Source organism: Rhinoderma darwinii, chromosome 12, assembly GCF_050947455.1.
Source record: "Rhinoderma darwinii isolate aRhiDar2 chromosome 12, aRhiDar2.hap1, whole genome shotgun sequence".
NCBI lineage: Eukaryota > Metazoa > Chordata > Amphibia > Anura > Rhinodermatidae > Rhinoderma > Rhinoderma darwinii.
In genome coordinates, this window is record NC_134698.1 from 67,824,833 (window position 1) to 67,846,086 (window position 21,254).

General features: G+C 41.5%; 1 protein-coding gene across 3 annotated transcripts in view; it reads left to right on the forward strand.

Moving 5' to 3' along the window:
• SYNE2 (spectrin repeat containing nuclear envelope protein 2) overlaps positions 1 to 21,254 on the forward strand; it is a 257,014-nt gene that overhangs the window by 36,661 nt on the left and 199,099 nt on the right. For all 3 annotated transcript variants that reach the window (XM_075843762.1, XM_075843764.1, XM_075843763.1), the window contains exons 3-11: positions 10,581 to 10,642; positions 13,838 to 13,933; positions 16,312 to 16,389; positions 16,483 to 16,575; positions 17,893 to 18,068; positions 19,579 to 19,775; positions 20,182 to 20,282; positions 20,792 to 20,893; positions 20,980 to 21,108. In XM_075843762.1, the coding sequence (XP_075699877.1) occupies positions 10,581 to 10,642; positions 13,838 to 13,933; positions 16,312 to 16,389; positions 16,483 to 16,575; positions 17,893 to 18,068; positions 19,579 to 19,775; positions 20,182 to 20,282; positions 20,792 to 20,893; positions 20,980 to 21,108 (1,034 nt within the window). The remainder of the gene's footprint in view (positions 1 to 10,580; positions 10,643 to 13,837; positions 13,934 to 16,311; positions 16,390 to 16,482; positions 16,576 to 17,892; positions 18,069 to 19,578; positions 19,776 to 20,181; positions 20,283 to 20,791; positions 20,894 to 20,979; positions 21,109 to 21,254) is intronic.

Sequence of the window (21,254 nt, forward strand, 5' to 3'; positions counted from 1 at the left end):
TACATAATATGATAGGCACTGTCATGTAGGTAACAGCAGTGGTTTTTAGTTAGAAAAACTATCTATTTTCACCACGTTATTAGCGATTTTAGCTTTATGATGACTTTCTTAATGCCCAACTGGGCGTGTTTTACTTTTGACCAAGTGGGCGTTGTACAGAGGAGTGTATGACGCTGACCAATCAGTGACCAATCCGCGTCACACACTTCTCTCCATTCATGTAATTAGCACAGCGTGTGCTGTCACTTACACCCACATTAACGTTACCGAAGTGTCTTGACAGTGAATAGACATCACCTCAAACCAGGACGTCTATTCACAATCCCGACACTTAGGTAACGTTTGTGTGGGACTTACAGCACAGCACATCGAGATCACGCTGTGCTATCATTTACAGCGAGATCACGCTTGTTGTGCTGTAAGTCACACACAAGCGTTACCGAACTGTCGGGATTGTGAATAGACGTCCTGGCTGGAGGTGATGTCTATTCACTGTCAAGACACTTCGGTAACGTTAATGTGGGTGTAAGTGACAGCACATGCTGTGCTGATTATATGAATGGAGAGAAGTGTATGACGCTGATTGATCAGCGTCCTACACTTCTCTGTACAACGCCCTCTTGGTCAAAAGTAAAACACGCCCAGTTGGGCGTTAAGAAAGTCATTAGCATAAAGCTAAAATAGGTGATAACTTGGTGAAAATAGATTGTTTTTCTAAATAAAAACCACTGCTGTCACCTACATTACAGCGCCGATCACATTATGTAGGAGACAGGGCACTTATAATGTGGTGGCAGAGCCTCTTTAATATGTTATTAAAGGATCCTCACAAAATAAAAATTATTATATGTAAAGACTCCACTTTGTTTATTTTTTATTGCATAATTCTAGTTTTTTGCCACCCTATGCTGTATGGAAGCTACAACTAAGCCCGTACATGTGCTCCCCTCTGTATAGAGCCTCACCCCATCCCCCAGTACAGCGGGTGTTGCACTCCTACAGTGCCGATCAATTACTCATAGTGGTCACGTGGATTTAGTACAGCACCATTTATATAATAAATATATATATATGACGGCCGAGAACATGACCGAGAACAATACAATAATTCTTATCCTATATTACAATATGAATGAAATCCCTTTTCCGTCTAGTTACAGGAATCCCCCGAGATAAAGAATGGTTATAATGAGTCCCGAGTGGATATGAGCCCTCAGCCTCTTGATATTTTCACCCGCTTTCTTGTTTCAATTGCTGACAGGGATCTCATAGCAAATCGCGTAGACGGAGTCTGTGTGTACGCAGCGTGTAACATATTTATACTGCGCCGGACAGGACTAAGGTGCGGCCATAATCAAGTTCATGCTTGTAATGCTGGAGATATTGAACGTCTCATTAATGGAATCATTAGCACATTATTTTCTTGGTCTATCTGGGAATTTGTTAGAATAGGTTCACCTCAGCTCAACTTTCAAAATTATGTTAGGGAATTACGTTATCAGTAAATCCCTCTTCTAAATCCATTACTCCAATAGCACTCTATGAGCGATAGGGAAGCTGCAGCAAATTCTAAATCCCCTCCCAGAATGATGAGCAGAAAATGGGCACTACCAGGGCCGATTCAAAAATGGTGGAGGCCCCTAGTCAAAATTTTGGTAGAAGCCTCTTCACCATATTGGTTCCCCTTATATTATATTCTTGTGGTACCCTTTAAGTAGTTTCTAATACTTATGTCTTGCAGCAGGGAAGGGCTGTGGGGAACAGGGTTGTGGAGGCCCCAGGGAAATTGCCCATTTTGCCCTTCCTAAACATCAGCTCAGTGTACTGAGAGGAATATGACATCCCTTGTTCTTTATATTTACAGATTACGGGCACTGTTAAGGGATCCTGTATTGGGATGATAGGGCACAATATTCCCCAAATGACTTTTTTCTCATAAGGATGGCTAAAATAGCCTGTGTCTGCTGACTGGCTGTAGGAAAACGGCGAGGAACTTGAATTCTCAGCGCATTTGGTGTTCTAGTACTGGAATGCTCCCCTTTATAATAGAATTATCTCTCATAATAGGTATATATATAAGCAATGGGCGTAGCTGGGGGGAATTCTGGTGGAATTACTAATTAATTTTAATTTAGCAGTTTCCCCTCATACAAGTGGGGGTGGGGGGGGTCTCACTGCTAGTAGTCCCCGCAATAAGCTGTTAGCTGTCGGGAAGCCACAATGTAAATATCCAGATTTCCAGCCTCACAAGAGAGTTTAGGTCCTTTTACACTGGCCAATATACACAGTGAAAACGAGTGCCAATCAACGAGTCTGCTCATTGATCGGCGCCTTGTTTGCTCCTTGCACAAGAAGCAATGATCGGTTATGTATGGGGACAAGCGATCGTTACTTTTACATGGGCCAATGATCAGGCAAATGCTCATTAATTGGCTGATCGTATATATTATTAGTATGTATATAATATATATTATCGTTGTCGGCAGCACATCTCCCTGTGTAAACATTGAGATGTCCAGCCGACATGATGGATAACCAACCGATCATTGCTCCTTGTGAAAAGAGCAAATGAGCGCCGATAAATGAGCTGTCTCGATCGGTGCTCATTATCACTGCCCATAAAGGCCGGCATCGTAGTTATGTACGACGCTAGGAGTCCCTTCCTCTCCATGGAACTACTGTCCCGTACTGAACACATGATTACAGTACGGGACAGTTGTCCTGCAGCGAGGCAGGGACTCCTAGCGTCGTACATAACTATGATGCTAGGAGCCCGGCTCCCTGCAGTGTGTTCGGTCCGGGACTTGCGGCTGAAATACGTTCCGTCCTTTACGGACCGAACATGCTCGTGTGAATCCAGCTTTAAAGTGAGTGTGCAACATTGAGTTTGCAGATAACTCGCTTTTAGATCCAGTTTTTCAGGTGCATTTGCAGCAATGTCAGAATCACCTGTGGGGCTTTAGGTAAATAAAAGCGTGCATATACACACCCTTTCACATACATTTCATTGCCCTAGGGGAACAGTTTGACTAACTTACATAATATCAGCAGTACTTTTCTACCATTACAGAGGTCGTGCACAACTTTCAAAGACTCCGGAATAGTAAATCTGCCTCATTAAGCGATAAGTCCCCAGATCCCATATCCCGGCATAACTAGGCATATTTATCATTCAGGGACGCAGAATGACCGCCTATTTGGGAGCTGTAATAGTCGCCATATTTGCTGTTACCCAGTTTTACCAGAAACCGATATATCTAAAAAAGGGCTTGAAGGCGTTGGCCCCTTTAATATATAATGCTGTAACTTGACAGAAGGGGAATGCTGAAGGACTGATTTTCTGGGAATTTTTTTTGTGTCTTTTATTCTGAATGTTCACCTCTGATGAACCTTCAGCAATTGTCCAGTATATATCCGTTTACGCGCCAGACGTATTGGGGGCAGGTTTGCTAAACTATCTAAGATTTAGACAACATAAACTCCGACGAGGCAGTCTGAAGTTTTCGCCAAATTTATCAAAGTGGTGTATGCTATATGATAAATTTGATGCATCTTGCTAGACGTTTTAGACACTTTTCTCTTCCTTATACAAACTCTTGGTTGGCTTAGTTTTTGTTTTACGCATTTTGGTGCATTTTAAGCCATACCGCCTTTCCCTCTCAGCCATGTCCTCTTTTCTAGACACTTATTTAAAAGTGTCCAGGGAGGTGCAAACATCTGTTCTAAAGTCTTAAATGAAAAGCACCAAAATGTGGCGCCTTTTTTGTCACATTCTAGACAGACACAGTAGTAAATCTGCGCCATTGGGTTGAAAGGTAAGAGCAGACATGGAAAAATCTAATTTCCTGCGGTTGCCCTCCCTTTCCAACACCCCCACAGCAGAAAATGGGCACTACTAAGCCTGTATGGTGGGCGGCACACGGTGTCCATTTGGGTCTCTACTACGGAGCAGTAGGCACTGTGCGCCACCATATGATGCCTACATATGGCAATGTATTACAGAGGTATTTACAATCAATGCTTCTAGGGGGGAGTACCTCCATAATACAATGTTTGATAGAACGTAGCATGATTTTATTTATCTGACTCCATATGTACTGAGATACAATATGGCCATATACATTTCTTTGGGTAGCATATAATGATTGGTTACAACTCTGTGCTTGTACAAAGCCAAATGATTAGTGCATGAGGCCTAAACACTGAGCAGATATGCTGACATCATCAATATATCACGACATCATCTCTTCTATTCATTGACCGTTATCAGACATCAAAAATGGCAAAACAATGTAACCAGTTTTACAGTTTTCTAAGTACAACTGTGTATTATAATAGTTATGATTCATTCATACAAGAATAGGGCTGCATTTTCCGGTAGCTTACCAGCAGCTGTCATACAAGCTCGTGCATGTTGTGATAACGTCTACCGCATAACTGGTAAATATGTAAGACGGAATATTTAATAAACTATTTTTCAAACTGTCTAAAAATAAGCTGCAAATGATGGAATGACTCATATGCAACTCCGGCATGGAGCAAAGTCTCCCCCGTGCCCTCTTATCAGCCATGGAAAGGAAAGTCACAGCTGCTTTCATTTCCCCAGAGTATTGCAGGGGCAGACGAGCTGGTGGCATGTTAAAAATGTGCCACCAGCAGAACTTTTTATTTAGTTATTTCCTGTTTTCTTATATGGTGCCAGTCAATTCTGCCACGTTAGTCCCGGTCTCCTGTGGGTCTCCCAATCTAATAACCTTATCTCACACACAATAGGGATAATTTCATAGGAAGCTTATTATACTTCCGGTATGTTTATGGAGTGCGCAAGGTAAATGGAAAACTGGGAGGAAACCCACACAAGCACAGGAGAAGATACAAACTCCATCCAAAGGTTGCGGCTGGTTGAATTTAAGCCCGGGATCCCAGCGCTACAGGGCAACAGTACTAACCTTGTTGGCTAACATTGCATCACCGGTGGAGATCACATCCCTGTGCAGGTTCTCACCAGCCATTAAAATGGGGACAAGGTTTACCTGGAAAAGGGGCCCCTGCCTGTAGAGCCCCATAGCAGCTAAACCTGCTGTTCCCGAACTACTTGAAAGGTCCCTCTTCTCATAGATTTCTTTCAAGATGATCAAAATTTGTTTTCAATTAAATAAATACTGAAGTCTGAAGTTATTGAGGGAATTTTGAATTGTACTATATCCAAGATCTTGACTTGTGGACCAAATTTGTGAACAATGTACATTACAAATTCACTTTAGTAAGCTTGATCATACGCGTCCACTTCTCCATTCAAGTTCTTTGTTATCATTAACCCTTCACTATTCTAGACATTTAGGGATGTTATCATTAATCCTCTTCACTGCCCTAGACTACCAGGGATGTTCTCATTAATCCTCTTCACTGCCCTAGACTACCAGGAATGTTCTCATTAATCCCTTCACTGCCCTAGACTACCAGGGGTGTTCTCATTAATCCCCTTCACTGCACTAGACTACCAGGGATTTTCTCATTAATCCCCTTCACTGCACTAGACCACCAGGGATGTTCTCACTAAATCCCCTTCACTGCACTAGACCACCAGGGATGTTCTCATTAATCCCCTTCACTGCACTAGACCACCAGGGATGTTATCATTAACGTCTTCACTGCACTAAAACAACAGGGATGTTACTCTGCAGGGTAAATTTAGACTAAGGCCTCATGCACACGGCACACATGTGAAATAAGAAAAGATATTAGTTTCAGGTATGTTGGCAGAAGGTGGGCCCTAATGCTGTTTTGATCAGGAACCCTCAGTTATCTTTGTTCACCCTTGAAGTAAGACCTCACCTATAATAAATTTAGGGCATATCCACAGGATATGCCTTAAATGTCTATGGTGGTTAAATCCTTGCACCTTCAGACAGACTCAAAGCAAACGTGATGTACAAAGCAGAAAATCAATGTTGCGCCGGTAATCAAACATCCACTGCAGACAAATGGCAGAATACACCAAATTAGGGAACTTGTGAAAAACAAATGAAACTACAGTCACTGTGGAAATTACAGGTTTCGATAAAGATCAGCATCAAACATCATGATGTAACTTTTACTCTGTACATTCTACAATATACAATGGGCCTCATGAATCAGCACTGGCTGAGAACAAATGAACTGGAAATATAAGACATGGACACTGATCAGTTGCAGGGCCGATTCTAGCTTTTCTGCTGCCTGAGGCGAAAAGTGAAATGGCGCCCCCTAGATCTTGATTGACATCCCCCTGGCTGTTCTACATCACTATCAGCCTCCTCCAACTCTTGCGGATGCGCCGTTGCCTTGTACTCCCCTGGCATGCGTGGTGCAGCGATGAAGCCGAGCAGAGTACACCAAGCTGCACGGTGCGTGCCCAAGTAGTAGAAGGCAATGGCGCATCCGAGAAAGTTGGAGGAGACTGGTAGTGATATATAACAGCCAGGGGGATGTCAATCAAGCATGGAATGGTGGGTTTGGAGGCAGGACTATGTGACTCTTCAGGATAGTGGCACCGCCCCATGACCCTTCTCATTGTATACCGATTGACAGCGATGAACTCCTCATGCGTCGGCTGCAATAGTAGATAAAATACTCAGCATTATCTGTGTATAGATGCCCTGCACATTAATATGGTCAAGGAGGACACAGCATCACATAGACTATATAGTGTGGGCCGTTTTAAAAGTAGATTTTTATAGATTTTGCTGCATTTGAAAAAAACACACAAGGGAATGTTTGGAAATATTGTCAGGTCATGTATTTCTGCATAGTGGCATAGTTCAAGGGGTTAAAATGTCCAGACAAGTACCCATCAAATATACAATAAACTGTAATAAATGCCCTGCAATTTTGTTATTATAAATATATCCTATATAACACATAGACCGTGCACCACATAAAGCCTCCTGTAGATAGTTCCCCCCCATAGAGCCCCATGTAGATAGTGCCCCCCATAGAGCCCCCTGTAGGTAGTGCCCCACAAATAGTTCACCCCTGTAGATAGCACCCCCTGTAGATAATGCCACTCACACTTTTAAGAGAAAAAAAAACACTTTACATACTCTCCTGATCCCGTTCCCGCGCCGTCCTCTTGCAATGCAGGTCTGCTCTCTTCTGAGTAGGTCTGCCGGGGCTGAACGAAGCTTGCGACATTGAAAGGTGCTCAATGACAGGTTCAGCGCTTATGCATGTAATTGTAGACGCAGGTACAATTATGCTACAGGAGGGGGTGGCTGGTTTCTTTGGACCCCCCTCAGAGAGGCAGTAGGCCGCCGCCTGAGGTGAGAAGCTGATCTCGCCGCAAGGACAGTGCGTCCCTGACCAGTTGCTATGGGCAGGTCAGGAGTATAGGAAAGCTGAGTGTCAACCCTCTTAGAAGCCGTAATAGCAATTATTGGTTGTCACCCAGCTTTTCCAGTAAGGGCTTATGCACATGACAATATTATGGCTCCATATAACCTCTTAGTTGTATGGAGCTGTAATACAACATTCATAGACTTCTATGGGGCTTTACTGTTCCTCCATATGCCTCCAATTCCATTGTCGTATATACATAAAGCGGTTGCTTTAATTAATCATGGTTAATCTTGATCGATTTAACCATTTCCTGCACTTTGCTTTCAACTGTAGTAAGTGGGAAGATAGGAATTTCAAGGAGATTTTGTTTTTCCTGTCTGTCAGATTGTGCAAATAGCTGCAAATTACAGGAAATTTCCCAGTCTGAAGTCGTACAGGGGGATAAAGGCCAAAAATGGGCAACCATTTTTTCTTTTCGAGAAAATGTTAATGTGATTTATGCATGAAGTGCACAACTCCACCATTTTCTTAAATTCCCATGTATAGTGTCTTAGAATTTGCCTCGTAAATCTGTTTACATATGAGATTGTTTAGGTCCGGGCCTCTCATATCTTTCATAATCTCTGCCAGATCTATACTGTAGATTGTTAATGGATCCCAATAGATTCCAATTTATGTGGGTTGGCAGATCCTAGTTTGAGGTCTTCTGCATGTCTACCACCAAATGTCTGCTGTGTGCGGAAACGGTGTTTGACTATTATGAAGAAACTGTGGTTGGCTCTTTTATGAGGGCACTATGCTTGACTCTGTTATGAGGGCACTGTATGTGGCTTTATGAGGGCACTGTGGTGTGCTTTGTTTTTTTTATGAAGGCACTGTGGTTGGCTCCTTTATGAGGGCACTGTGGTTGGCTTTGTTATGAGGGCACTGTATGTGGCTTTATGAGGGCACTGTGGTTGGCTTTGTTATGAGGGCACTGTGGTTGACTTTATGAGGTTACTGTGTTTGGCTCTATTATGTGGGCACTGCGGTAAGCTCAGTTATGAGGGCATTGTGTTTGGTTCTGTTACGTGTGCACTGTATGTGGCTCTGTTATAAGGGCCACTGTGTTTGGCTTTGTTATGAGGGCACTGTGGTTGGCTTTATGGGGCACTGTGTATGGCTTTGTTATGGAGGTTCTGTGGCACCTAAAATAGGGTAACATTTCTGTGGTACGCTGAGTGCGTTTTTAAAAGCTAAGTTGGCTTGAATGAATTGTCATTATTCACTGCACCTACATTGCCCCACATTTCTGCTTCGTAAAAGCAGTTGGCATAATTTTTTAGGAGTACCCTCACTATGTAGGTTCACTCAGAGTAACTTAATGTATGGTCTGAGTTTTGGAGACCATGTTCACACCACCATGGTAGATTTACCACATATCAAATCTGTGGCCTACTCTATACCTTTTAAATCTCGATTCTGCCTATGACTCAGGGCTGCGGTCTCATGGTTTATGGGTCTCCACCTTGTAACAGAACAATCCTTGGAAGTGTTCTGAATGCTATGGAAGGATCTCCGCGGATTATCATGGATTGCCCTAAATCAAAGATTCCTCTGTAACAATGGCTCTTTGTAACTTTTAAGACGTGAGAAGTAGCAGCTGTTTTGACAACTTTATAAAGAGCACACGCTGTTTTATGTCCTGACCCGAGTTTTAAACAGAATTAATAAGTTGTTTTAAGAAATTTATTATTAACTTTGAAGAAGTGATGAGACCTATATTGACGTTATTATATGAAATCAAGAAAGTTCTTATCTGCCAAAAATTCTATATTCACCTATAGACCTACTATTTGGCCGGTACTGTATGTCAAGACCGTGGATTAACGCTGTTGGGTTATACTTCTTGTAATGTGTGATGTCTGGAAAGGCCCCATGCACACGACCGTATTTTCAGCTATCTGTAACTACTGTCCGTATATACGGATCCGTAGGCATCCGTATTTCATCAGTTTATACGGAACGGTATCCGCAAATACGGTCCGTAGTGCATCCGTATTTCATCTGTATATACAGATCCGCAAAAAAGAGGGTGGCTGCAAATTATGTCACCAACATGTTACATAACAACGCTTCCGTAAATGCAGACGGTTTACAAATACACATCCGTAGCCGTCTGTATTTACGGAAGCGCCCATAGGCTTCTATAGGAGAATCCGTGCTGTAATTACGGACAAGAATAGGACAGGTTCTCTCATTTTTTCAGCACGGACACCCATCCGTAAAAATACTGAAAGGTGTCTGTGGCCAATAGAAATGAATGGGTCCATAATTATGGGCCGTAATTACAGATGAAATATACGTTCGAGTGCATGGGGCCTGAGGACAATTACAGTAAGTGAGTATTGTATCTGTCCCTCCTGCCCTGGTCTGCCCAGAACAGCATTGTAGGCTGCATGCGACCCACAAGTCTCACATTGCGTATGTATGATCTAGAGTCTGATACTTAAAGGGGTTTTCTAGCACCAATTAACTAATTCCTAGTTAAACAAACATCTAAAATCAATGCATTTTCTAATGTTCTTGCGCTTCCATAGTTGTTCCTAACGCCGTATCTCACCGCCGGTTATGTGATGTGTTGCCCACAGTAAATCGAAACTACTGCCACTGCCCTGTACATGAGCTATCACCTCCATCTTCCGGCAGGTTGAATGTACGGACACGTCATTCCTAACGTCACTGTACACTGGGGGAAGGGAGTGGACTGGATACTCTGCCTCCTCCGTCTCTGAGCATGGGTGGTTGATACTCCGTGTTCACCACGCATGCCCAATCCTCTGCTCTTATAGCGCCGGCGTAACTTGTCTGCCCCCCCAGCCTATGTTGAATTCCCATTGTGCTAGGCATCCTGTGATTTGTAGGCTATGAGGAGTACAGGAAACGGGCGAGTAGAGGTGGTACCCAATTTAAACAATGCAAAGTTCGACCACAGCACGCGTACAATGAGTAAAATTAATGGGAAAAAAAGCTGGGAAGCATTGTTATACCGGACCTTACAGGGATATCCCAATAGAAAATTTTTTTTAATCGATATCGGAAAACATCATGTCAAGTATGGGTGCTGGGAACTGAAGCCTATGCAATAAGTGAGGTTATAAAATGGCGTAAATAATCTTTACTATAAATCAACATAATCAAAAACCTTGATGACGTAATAATTAAATTTCGCGCCACAGTTTTGGTCAGTGTTTTTGATGACCTTTTTGTTTTTTATTTTACAGCTGAGCAAGAGGGCACACAGAAGAGAACGTTCTCAAACTGGATCAATTCACAGCTGTCAAAGGTGAAAATGATATACTAATGATTTCTTATTGAACTGAGCAAACTATAAGGCCATAAACTCAATGGTGTTTTTACAGTTGGGGGGACACTAGGCTCTCCTGGGTCTAAAATAAATACACAATTACTATTCAAGCCGTAAAATTTTTTCGAATCGCTGTGTGCGGATTTATAGTGCTTTAAAGGGAATCTCTACCTTTTCTCATCATGTTGTTTTTAGATCAAAATTTTGTGCTGTCGAAGCTTTGTTTTTCTGATTCAGAGCTCAACATTCCCTGCATAGACAGATTTAAATGTTGACATGCTGGCTACCTGCAGCATCCACTAGGGGGAGCTTATAAATTTCATACTGTTTTGTTATGGAGTTCAATGTATAAACTGTATTCAGTAAGCTCCTAAGCTCCCTCTAGTGGCAGCTGCAGGTTGCAGGTAGCCAGCTTGTTTTCTTTTACATCTGTGTCAATACAGGTGTTTTGGAACTCTGTATCAGAAAAAAGAGATCAAAAAGCTATAACGATATATTATGAAATTAATCAGCATAACATTTTTTACCTTTTTAGTTAAAAATAAACAAAATTGTATTCAAGGGTAGACATTCACCTTAAGTTTGCCGTAGACTGTAGAACTGTTTGGCGGGAATTTATTAAGACTGGCGTTTCACACAGCAATCTTAATCTAAGGAGCAATGGAGTAAGATGCACCTAATTTATCAAGGGGCGCACGGCTCTTAATAAATTAGGTGCATCCAGCAAGTCACCAGAAAGTCAAATCTCCTACAAGCTAAAGTAGATTTGCGCTTTAATTTTCGCCAGTTATTCCTTCTTTATTTTTTAAAATGTGGCAATATTTGGAATATATTTGTCTGTCATGATTCGATTTATGGGGATTACCCCAGATGCTAACTGCACTGTTTGATGTACAGTTTATCTTTTCTTGAAAACCTTCAATAAAAATTATTGAAACATAATGTTTGCCAGTTTTTGGCTGTCCAGGGCTGGCTAATGGCAGCCATGGGCATAGAGACTAATCATGCTGAAATTTAGCAACAGTCAGGTAATATCTATGGGAACCTTCAGTTATCTGCTTTACATTTAGTGAGTTTACAAATAAGATATTGACAGCTAAAGTCCATCCCATACATATTAAATTGCTGTAGGTGGATCTAATTGTTTCCAGCAGGACCTGCTGTAAACTCCTCGCAGAGAAGCAGGATCATCTATATACTCCTAGAAGAGAAGCAGGATCTGCCATATACTCCTAGAAGAGTAGCGGGATCAGCCATATACTCCTACAAGAGTAGCAGGATCAGCCATATACTCCTAGTAGGGAAGCAGGATCTGCCATATACTCCTAGAAGGGAAGCAGGATCTGCCATATACTCCTAGTAGGGAAGCAGGATCAGCCATATACTCCTAGTAGGGACGCAGGATCAGCCATATACTCCTAGTAGGGAAGCAGGATCAGCCATGTACTCCTAGTAGGGAAGCCAGATCTGCCATATACTCCTAGTAGGGAAGCAGGATCAGCCATGTACTCCTAGAAGGAAAGCAGGATCAGCCATATACTCCTAGTAGGGAAGCAGGATCTGCCATATATTACCTAGTAGGGAAGCAGGATCATCCATATACTCCTAGTAGGGAAGCAGGATCTGCCATATACTCGTAGCAGAGAAGCCGGATCTACCATACACTCATGGAAGAGAAGCAGGATCAGCCATATACTCCTAGTAGGGAGGCAGGATCAGCCATATACTCCTAGTAGGGAAGCAGGATCAAATATGTGCTCCTAGAAGGGAATCAGATATATACTCCTAGAAGAGAAGCAGGATCAGATATATACTCCTAGTAGGGAAGCAGGATCAGATATATACTCCTAGTAGGGAGGCAGGATCAGCCATATACTCCTAGTAGGGAAGCAGGATCAAATATGTACTCCTAGAAGGGAAGCAGGATCAGATATATTCTCCTAGAAGGGATGCAGGATCAGATATATACTCCTAGAAGGGAAGCAGGATCAGATATATACTCCTAGTAGGGAAGCAGGATCAGATATATACTCCTAGTAGGGAAGCAGGATCAGATATATACTCCTAGTAGGGAAGCAGGATCAGATATATTCTCCTAGTAGGGAAGCAGGATCAGATATATACTCCTAGTAGGGAAGCAGGATCAGATATATACTCCTAGAAGGGAAGCAGGATCAGATATATACTCCCTAGTAGGGAAGCAGGATCAGCCATATACTCCTAGTAGGGAAGCAGGATCAGCCATATACTCCTAGTAGGGAAGCAGGATCAGATATATACTCCTAGTAGGGAAGCAGGATCAGCCATATACTCCTAGTAGGGAAGCAGGATCAGCCATATACTCCTAGTAGGGAAGCAGGATCAAATATGTACTCCTAGTAGGGAAGCAGGATCAGCCATATACTCCTAGTAGGGAAGCAGGATCAAATATGTACTCCTAGAAGGGAAGCAGGATCAGATATATACTCCTAGTAGGGAAGCAGGATCAGATATATATACTCCTAGAAGGGAAGCAGGATCAGATATATACTCCTAGAAGGGAAGCAGGATCAGATATATACTCCTAGAAGGGAAGCAGGATCAGATATATACTCCCTAGTAGGGAAGCAGGATCAGCCATATCTCCTAGTAGGGAAGCAGGATCAGATATATACTCCTAGGAGGGAAGCAGGATCAGATCTATACTCCTAGTAGGGAAGCAGGATCAGCCATATACTCCTAGTAGGGAAGCAGGATCAGCCGTATACTCCTAGTAGGGAAGCCAGATCTGCCATATACTCCTAGTAGGGAAGCCAGATCTGCCATATACTCCTAGTAGGGAAGCCAGATCTGCCATATACTCCTAGTAGGGAAGCCAGATCTGCCATATACTCCTAGAAGGAAAGCCGGATCAGCCATATACTCCTAGAAGGAAAGCCGGATCAGCCATATACTCCTAGAAGGAAAGCCGGATCTGTCATACACGCCTCGAAAGGAAGCCGGAACAGCTCAAGGATTAATATGCAAGCCCATTAGGACATGTATTTTAATGCGTTGGGTTGATGACAATTACTGTATCTCATGTATAAGAAAAAAACACTAGTTGAATGAAGTAAGTAGACTGGATCGCTTTGTAGTAAAATGTTTGTGTTGAGGCTACAATCATGATTGTGTTTATGTCCCATTCTCTCCCAGCACCCACAGTCATGTGTAGTAGAAGATCTTTTTGTGGATATTCAGAATGGACATATTCTCTTGAACTTACTTGAAGTTCTCTCTGGTGAAGACCTGGTAATCCATATATTTGCTTTTTGTTACGGTGTCTTTTTATACACCGGTAATAAATGTTTAGCATTGCCGTTGTGGTTCAGTCACTCTGGCGACTTGTCAACTATGAAACTCTTCACAATGTTGCCGATGAAAGGATAACCTCATGCAGGTTTAACGTTTAAGTTACAATACAAAAGAATCATTGTCTGACTGGTATTGAAGCTCAACCCCATTCATTTGACCATACTTTACTCTAAAGGCTACTGATAACATAAAAGTCACTATGTAGAAATGGTAGGATATCCAATGAGAGGGACCCCACAATCCAAACCAAACGTAAACCCTGTAAACCATTTTAAAGGGTAATTAAACTTTTTAAAAACTTTTGCCATGTCATAGTGACATGTCAGAAGTTTGGATCAGTGGGGGCCGAGCACTGAGACCCCCACCGAACGTTAAAACGAAACGCCAGAAGCGCTCAGGTCAGCGCTGTGCCGCTTCATTTCTGATTGGCTTTCCTCTGAAAGCTGAGCAAGCAGTGTACGAGCTCAATAGAAATTCTATGATTCTGTACACTGCTTGCTCAGCTTTCAGACAATTGGAAACTAAGCGGCACCGCACTCGCCCGAGAGCTTCTGACGCTTCATTTTAGCGATTGGTGGGAGTCTCGGACCCTCACCGTTCAAAACTTCTGATATGTCACTATGACGTGTCAAAAGTTTTTTTTAAAGTTTAGTTACCGTTTATATCTGTTTACAGGGTTTAATAAGTTCAGTTTGGTTATAAAGGATCACTAAACCTAGAAATAAATGATAAAACTAAACAGGTGAGTAACGTGCCCACACTGTTTGTCTGTCTGCAGGGTTTTGTTCATGTTCCTGAAACAAACAATCTTGTAGGAATCTTGCAGAGAACTAAGGGGTAAATTTCCCTCTCATCTCTTCCCTTTTCAGCTGGCAGACACTGAGGGGCATGGCTTGACAAAGAGGGCAGGGCTTGTGTTATTTATCACCTAATGCAGATAGAGTACTGGGGGAGACTCCTGCTGCAGCCAGTTAGCTTACAGACAGACACAGGATTGTGAGAAGGAGGGGGGAAATGGCTGCTCTAATGGGACACATAGAGAGGAATTAATTCTATATTCCTTCCTTTTTATTGCAATATGAGACACAATTTGATCAGAGGAGGAGATTCAGGGAGGATTTGCTGAGATTTTTTTGTGAATCTTTATGTTTAGTGTTGCTCGAACTGACCCAGTGAAACGCATTCCTCAGTAGATTGGCAGAAATAAGTCATTTGGAAAAAGTTTCCCTTAACCCCATTACGCCGCAGATATTTCTCAAGTTTTAAATTTTCCTTTTTTCCTTCACACCTTTTGAAAAGCGATAACTTTTTTACTTTTTCGTCGATAAAGCAGTATGAAGGTTCTTTTTTTGCGGGACGTGTTGTCGTTTTTCATGGCACCATTTATTGTACCATATAATGTACTGGGAAACTGGAAAAAAAATCTTTGCAGGATGGAATGGGAAAAAACTGCGATCCCTCGTTTTTTTTTGGGTTTCATTTTTACGGCATTTACTGTGCAATAAAAACAAGATGTTAGCTTTTTTTTTCTGTGGGTCAATACGATTAAGGCGATACCAAATTTGTATAGTTTTTTATGTTTTACTACTTTTACAAGATGCTTGACCTATTTTACCACTTTTTATTCAATTTTTCGTGGGAAATGATATGACCAATGTTAAACTGTAATAGTTCAGACATTACGGCTGCGACAATACCAATTCGTTTTTTTACATTGGTTTAGACAGGAAAAGTTTTTAGTTTTTTTTTTTAGAACGTTTATTTTTGTGTACATAAAAAAACAACTTTATTTAACATTTTTAAAAAAAAAAATTTTTTTTTATTAGTCCCCCTACGGGACTTGAACCAACGATATTTGGATCGCTTGCACAATATACTGCAACACTAATGTATTGCAGTATATCAGGATTTTTACAGGTTGCTATTAAGCCTTCATTAGCCCCCCAGGCTGCCATGACAACCATCAACACCCCATGATCGCATCAAGGGGGGGCAATGGGAGATTAGAGGGGGCCATCCCCCTCTTCCTAATGGCTTAGAAGCTGCAGTCGCTATTGATCGTGGCATCTAGCGTTAAACGAGCGGGATCCTGCTCGTTGCAGTGAAGCGTCGGCTGTCAGCCCATGAGCCCGCTCCATCCTTCCCCTTGCCGCCTATGTTGTAAGTATATGTCAAATGTCGGCAAGGGGGTTAATATTTCTGACCTATGTATTGTATATAGGGAATACACTCTGTATTATTAGTAATTATAGTGAATTTGTAGTAGATTATAAGCAATGAAATGATCCAGAGGCCTAATATTGTCTATTTTACAGCTACGTGAAAAAGGCAAAAACATTTTCCAGGCAAGAAGTAACATAGAATCTGCCCTGAACTTTCTAGGGAAACGATCGGTGAGTATTCCACTTGTCAGGCCTTGGAGCAATTACTGCTGAGATTCCTGGTAAGAAATTGTCTCTAAACTATAGGACTGCATTATTTTCTAGATCAAGCTCATAAATATTCACGTGGAAGATATCATTAGTGGGAAACCGTCTATTGTGCTTGGCCTCATTTGGCAAATCATTTTACATTTTCATGTAAGTATCTGTAAATTGTTTATCAAGCTTTAGTATGAAGTTAGATTTCAAATCATATTTTGGAAAATTACAAAAGTGGTATCAAATATAACAATATTAACCGTAAATTGCCATCGATTGCTCCTTCCTAATCATTCTTACCCTTCTTGAAGTTTCTGAAAGGGGCTTTCAGTTTTGGACAATGTTTTTCTGTAGAGAGGTCCCCCTATGGTAAGCCAATCACAGAGTGTCCCTGTGCTTTGACCTCCAGTGATCAGCTGTAATCTATGGGGCAATCTGGCAATAAGTGTTTAATTCCCCTGCAGCGCCACCACAGGGGAAATTAAGCATTACACAGTTCCCATTGAAACCAATATTCTGCTTGTGTAACGTACAGATATGCTGGGTCCTCCATAGTTAGAAACACGCTTTGTAGTCTTTCACCACTTTGGCTAATATATGAGGAGCTTCAATTATGTAATAGGGTTTTTGAAAATGTGTTTTTCTAAAGTAAATAACCCCTTTAAAGGGCTTGACTGGCATTACAAATGAGGCCCTGATTTTTTTACAATTCAGAAACCGCACCGCACCTGTCTTTGGGCTTAGTCTGGTATTGCAGCTCATCCCCATTCAAGTGAATGCTTCAATACCAGACATAGCCCATGGACAAGGGTGGTGCTGTTCCTAGAAAATAAGAAGACTGTTTTTTCTAATCTTAGAAAGTTCCTTTTACTGCAACATTGATCCAACCATGGGTAAAATTAACAACCTATGTGAGCACCATTTTGAGGCTCCCAAAGCACTTTACTTCAAATTTCCAACAAAACAATAATTGGTATAGGAGATTGTTATTGGTATTGGAGAAGTCCTTGTCATCGCGAAAAGCCAAAAAGTATCATAGTTCCACACTTTAAGACCATAAAAATTTTATTCAGAAGAGTTTTTATTTTTAATTACCTAATGTCATATTTATTTGTCCTTTTTAATAAAAAAAAATATTCAGGTATAAATGCTTTTTGATAACTGGTTATCACAATGTTATTATGCAGTTGAATTTAATGCAATATCCTGCCTTGTGGGCCTCCTAAGGTTTGCAGAATTGGTAAATTGCCCAGTTTGCCCCATCAATGGCTGACTGTTCAATTATCTCCTGAACCACAACAGCCCGATTATCCTAATAACTGAGGAAGGAGCTCCAGTGAAAAAATAATATTTCAGTCTTGTGAAGGGGAAAATGATCTATGTCATGCAAATAGAAATGATGGATATTCTGATAAGGCCATCTATAGATCTAACCATAAAATAATCAAAAACCTGTAACATCTTGGCTCATGGCAGATTGAAGGTCTCGCAAGCATTTTGGAAAATACAGAAGACCAGCAACCAGTGACATGTGAGACTAAAAATGGAGTCTCCCCAACCGCAAGTCCATCACCTAAAAGAAGCGCCCAGTCTAAATGGAAGACTTCTGCAAAGAAAGCCCTTCTTCAGTGGGCTCAGGGACGGTGTGCCCAGTAAGTATGCTGTATAAAGGGGGAACATCACTAGTGGATCACACACAGTGCAAACATAGAAAGGAAAGTGCCCCATAGCAAATATCAAAATGGGCCCCTATTATGGTGCCAGGTTCCCATCCCCTTGTTCTCTATGCAGTACCTCTGGAGGGGCTAGTAGTTTACAGGTACAAATGGGAAGAAACTAACTAAGGCTGGGCCCTGTCTCTCAAAGGGCCCATAGCAGCTATATGGTCTGCCTCTAAGTCATGTATGCCCTTGGTTGCTCATTCACTGGTCCACAATGATACCTTCTGGGGAACCAGTGGAGCTGGCTTATCTAAGGCGATGGCCTATCGCACAGAGATAGGTTGCGTAAGAGAGGTCTATATAGGTAAATTAAGTGTGTTGGCGAGTATCATATTGCCATGTGTGTCTTCAGATTGTCTTCCCTTCCCTTGGTCAATGGGGTAAATTAATCAATGTCATAGGATGCATATATTCGTTGAAAATTGCACAACTTGTTAGGCATGTCAGACACACTTTTCCTTACGTCATCAAATGTCTGGCGTGCCTTTTCACAATTTTTTTTGTGCCCAAAAACATTGGCGAATTTCACAATTCTGCCTAGCCACATCCCTTTTTTCTAGACTCTTTTCAAACTAGGTATAAAAAGTGTCGAAAATACTAAATTTATTTGGTGCTCCATTATTCTTGCGCAATTTACAACATAATTCTGCTGAATTTGCTTTGTAAGGGCCTGTTCACATCAGCGTTGTCTTTCCGTTGAGGGGTTCCGTCGGAGGTTTCCATCGGGTTCACTCCTCAACGGAACGGCAAACGGAAACCTTAGCTTCCGTCTGCATCACCATTGATCTCACTGGTGATGAAAACTTTGATAATGTTTTCCGTTTGTCACCGTTGTGACGGGTTCTGTTGCTTTTGACGGAATCAATAGCGCAGTCGACTGCCCTAATGTGTAGTTCTGCATGTATAGCCTCCATCTTGGTGGAGCCTGTGATATAATTGGGTGACGCATCCGACCGAATAAGGATGTCATTTGGTCCCAGTAGGAAGGTTGTGATCAGGGGCATAGCTATAGGGGTAGCAGTCCCAAAGGCCCCCCTGCCACATAAGAAGACTCCAGTATTATAAATGACAGATGCTGGGTGGGGGCCCTCTTACAGATTTTGCATTAGATTCAAGTTACGCCTATGGTTATGATGACGTGTAGGCAGAGAGTGAGTGCCTTGATCTAGCATGTCCTTCCATTAGCAGAGAGAGAGCAAAAGTGGAATCAGATATAGGGGAAAGGAGACCTCGAATAATGAATTGTTTATGCAACCACAGCATTTTACTGTGCGATGGTCCCATTATATATGTATGTATGGCACTTATTAGACCGCAGTAGTCCGGAAGGATTTTCTAGTCCTTTTAATTCATGTATGTAACTGACCAAATAGATAATGGAATAATTTACATTTATTATAGTCAAGTACATAATATATCTTCCTTTGACTTTCTTTTGCAGATTGGGATCTATTAATATAACCGATTTTAAGTCCAGCTGGAAGAACGGCATGGCTTTCTTAGCAATTATTCAGTCCTTGAGACCGGACCTCATTGACATGGACAAGTTACAGGAAAAGTCCAATGAGGAAAAACTGCAAGAGGCTTTCAGAATTGCAGAAAATGAGTTAAAAATTCCCAAACTCATTGAGCCAGAAGGTACGTACATTTATTTTCTAAGAGATGTAAGCTACCAGGAGAAATGTATTATTCCTGGCACACTGTACGAAGCGCATGCCCCTGTTGATGAATATGGCGCATGCTGTGGGCCCTGTAGATGAACATGGCGCGGGGGGTTAAAACAATGCCAAGTCAGACCTGGCATTGTCTTCTACCATTTCTCTGAACAGTAAAGTAGTGGAAAGGCTTGATAAGTGCGATTCCGATGCCCCGGACATTTGAACACTTCTATAAAAATGTAACATAAATTTTCAAGGGAGGAATTCATCATGACATCTAAGTAAAAATATTCATATAATATACTAAAATTCTATTATACTATTATTCATAAAATATACTAAAAAATATTCGCAATTCTCATTCTAGTTTTTCTTCTGTTTCTTAGACCTAAATATTTCAGATCCTGATGAAAAATCAATTATGATGTACGTGGCGCAGTTTTTACAGTATTCAAAAAACACGGAGCAGTCTACAAGAGATATGTCGGTATGAGATCTTCATCCAGGGAAATTTTATATTTTTCCATTTCTTCTCATGAAAGTGGCAACCGATTTGTGGAACCGATAGTTTTAATGCCATAGACATAAATGTTATTATTAATGATAATCATTAGCTCTATGGTCATTTCTCTAAAATACTCCTTACTGACTCATGACATACAGGGTTAGTTTATTCATGTAGACCAATACAGGACATATACCGTAGATGTCATATAGAGTGTCCCTTGCCCAGGAGCAGAGGGTCCCTATTAGCCAGAGCGGAAAGCCACCGCAAAACATGCCTTTTTCATTGAAAGACTCCGCACAGACATGTATAGGATGGTCGCTCAATCATTGATCGCCAGTGGTAACATCAGTGAGAACAGCGGCGATCAGCTGATTGCTGGGGTCACTGCATTTAGAATGGGGGTTGACTGGATGGGATAACCTGATTTTGGTTGCTGCGGACATTGATCTTACCTTGTTACAGAATTGACATTGAATTTTTCCTTGTAGACTCGAGTAAATAAAGCCATGGAGTGGTTGAATCAGCAGGAGCAGACATTAAAAAAATTGTTTTCTGAAATGAAAGAGGAGACCTATACCAAAAAGTACCAGGTAAAAAATTCTGATGTATGTTTCACCGAACAGTGACGATTTCATGTTCACAGGGAAATATTTCATCTTCTGTTTGGATTTATTAGGAAATCCTGTTATTCATGAGACAGTTTAATGAGCAGAAAAGAATCTTTATGTCTGGTTTAGCGGTGGAGTCTCTTCAGGCTGAGGAGCAACTACTTATCAAACAATCGCTTGAAAATATCACAATCCTGGTGAGTCCTAAAAATTACAGTATTACATAGAACAAATCTTAAAGGAACCACTTAGGTTTCCAAATAGGAAAGTGACCGCTTTAGTCTGATGGATTACTATGGCCGTAGTTACTATGATATCCTAGTTACACGGCGACATTTGGTCA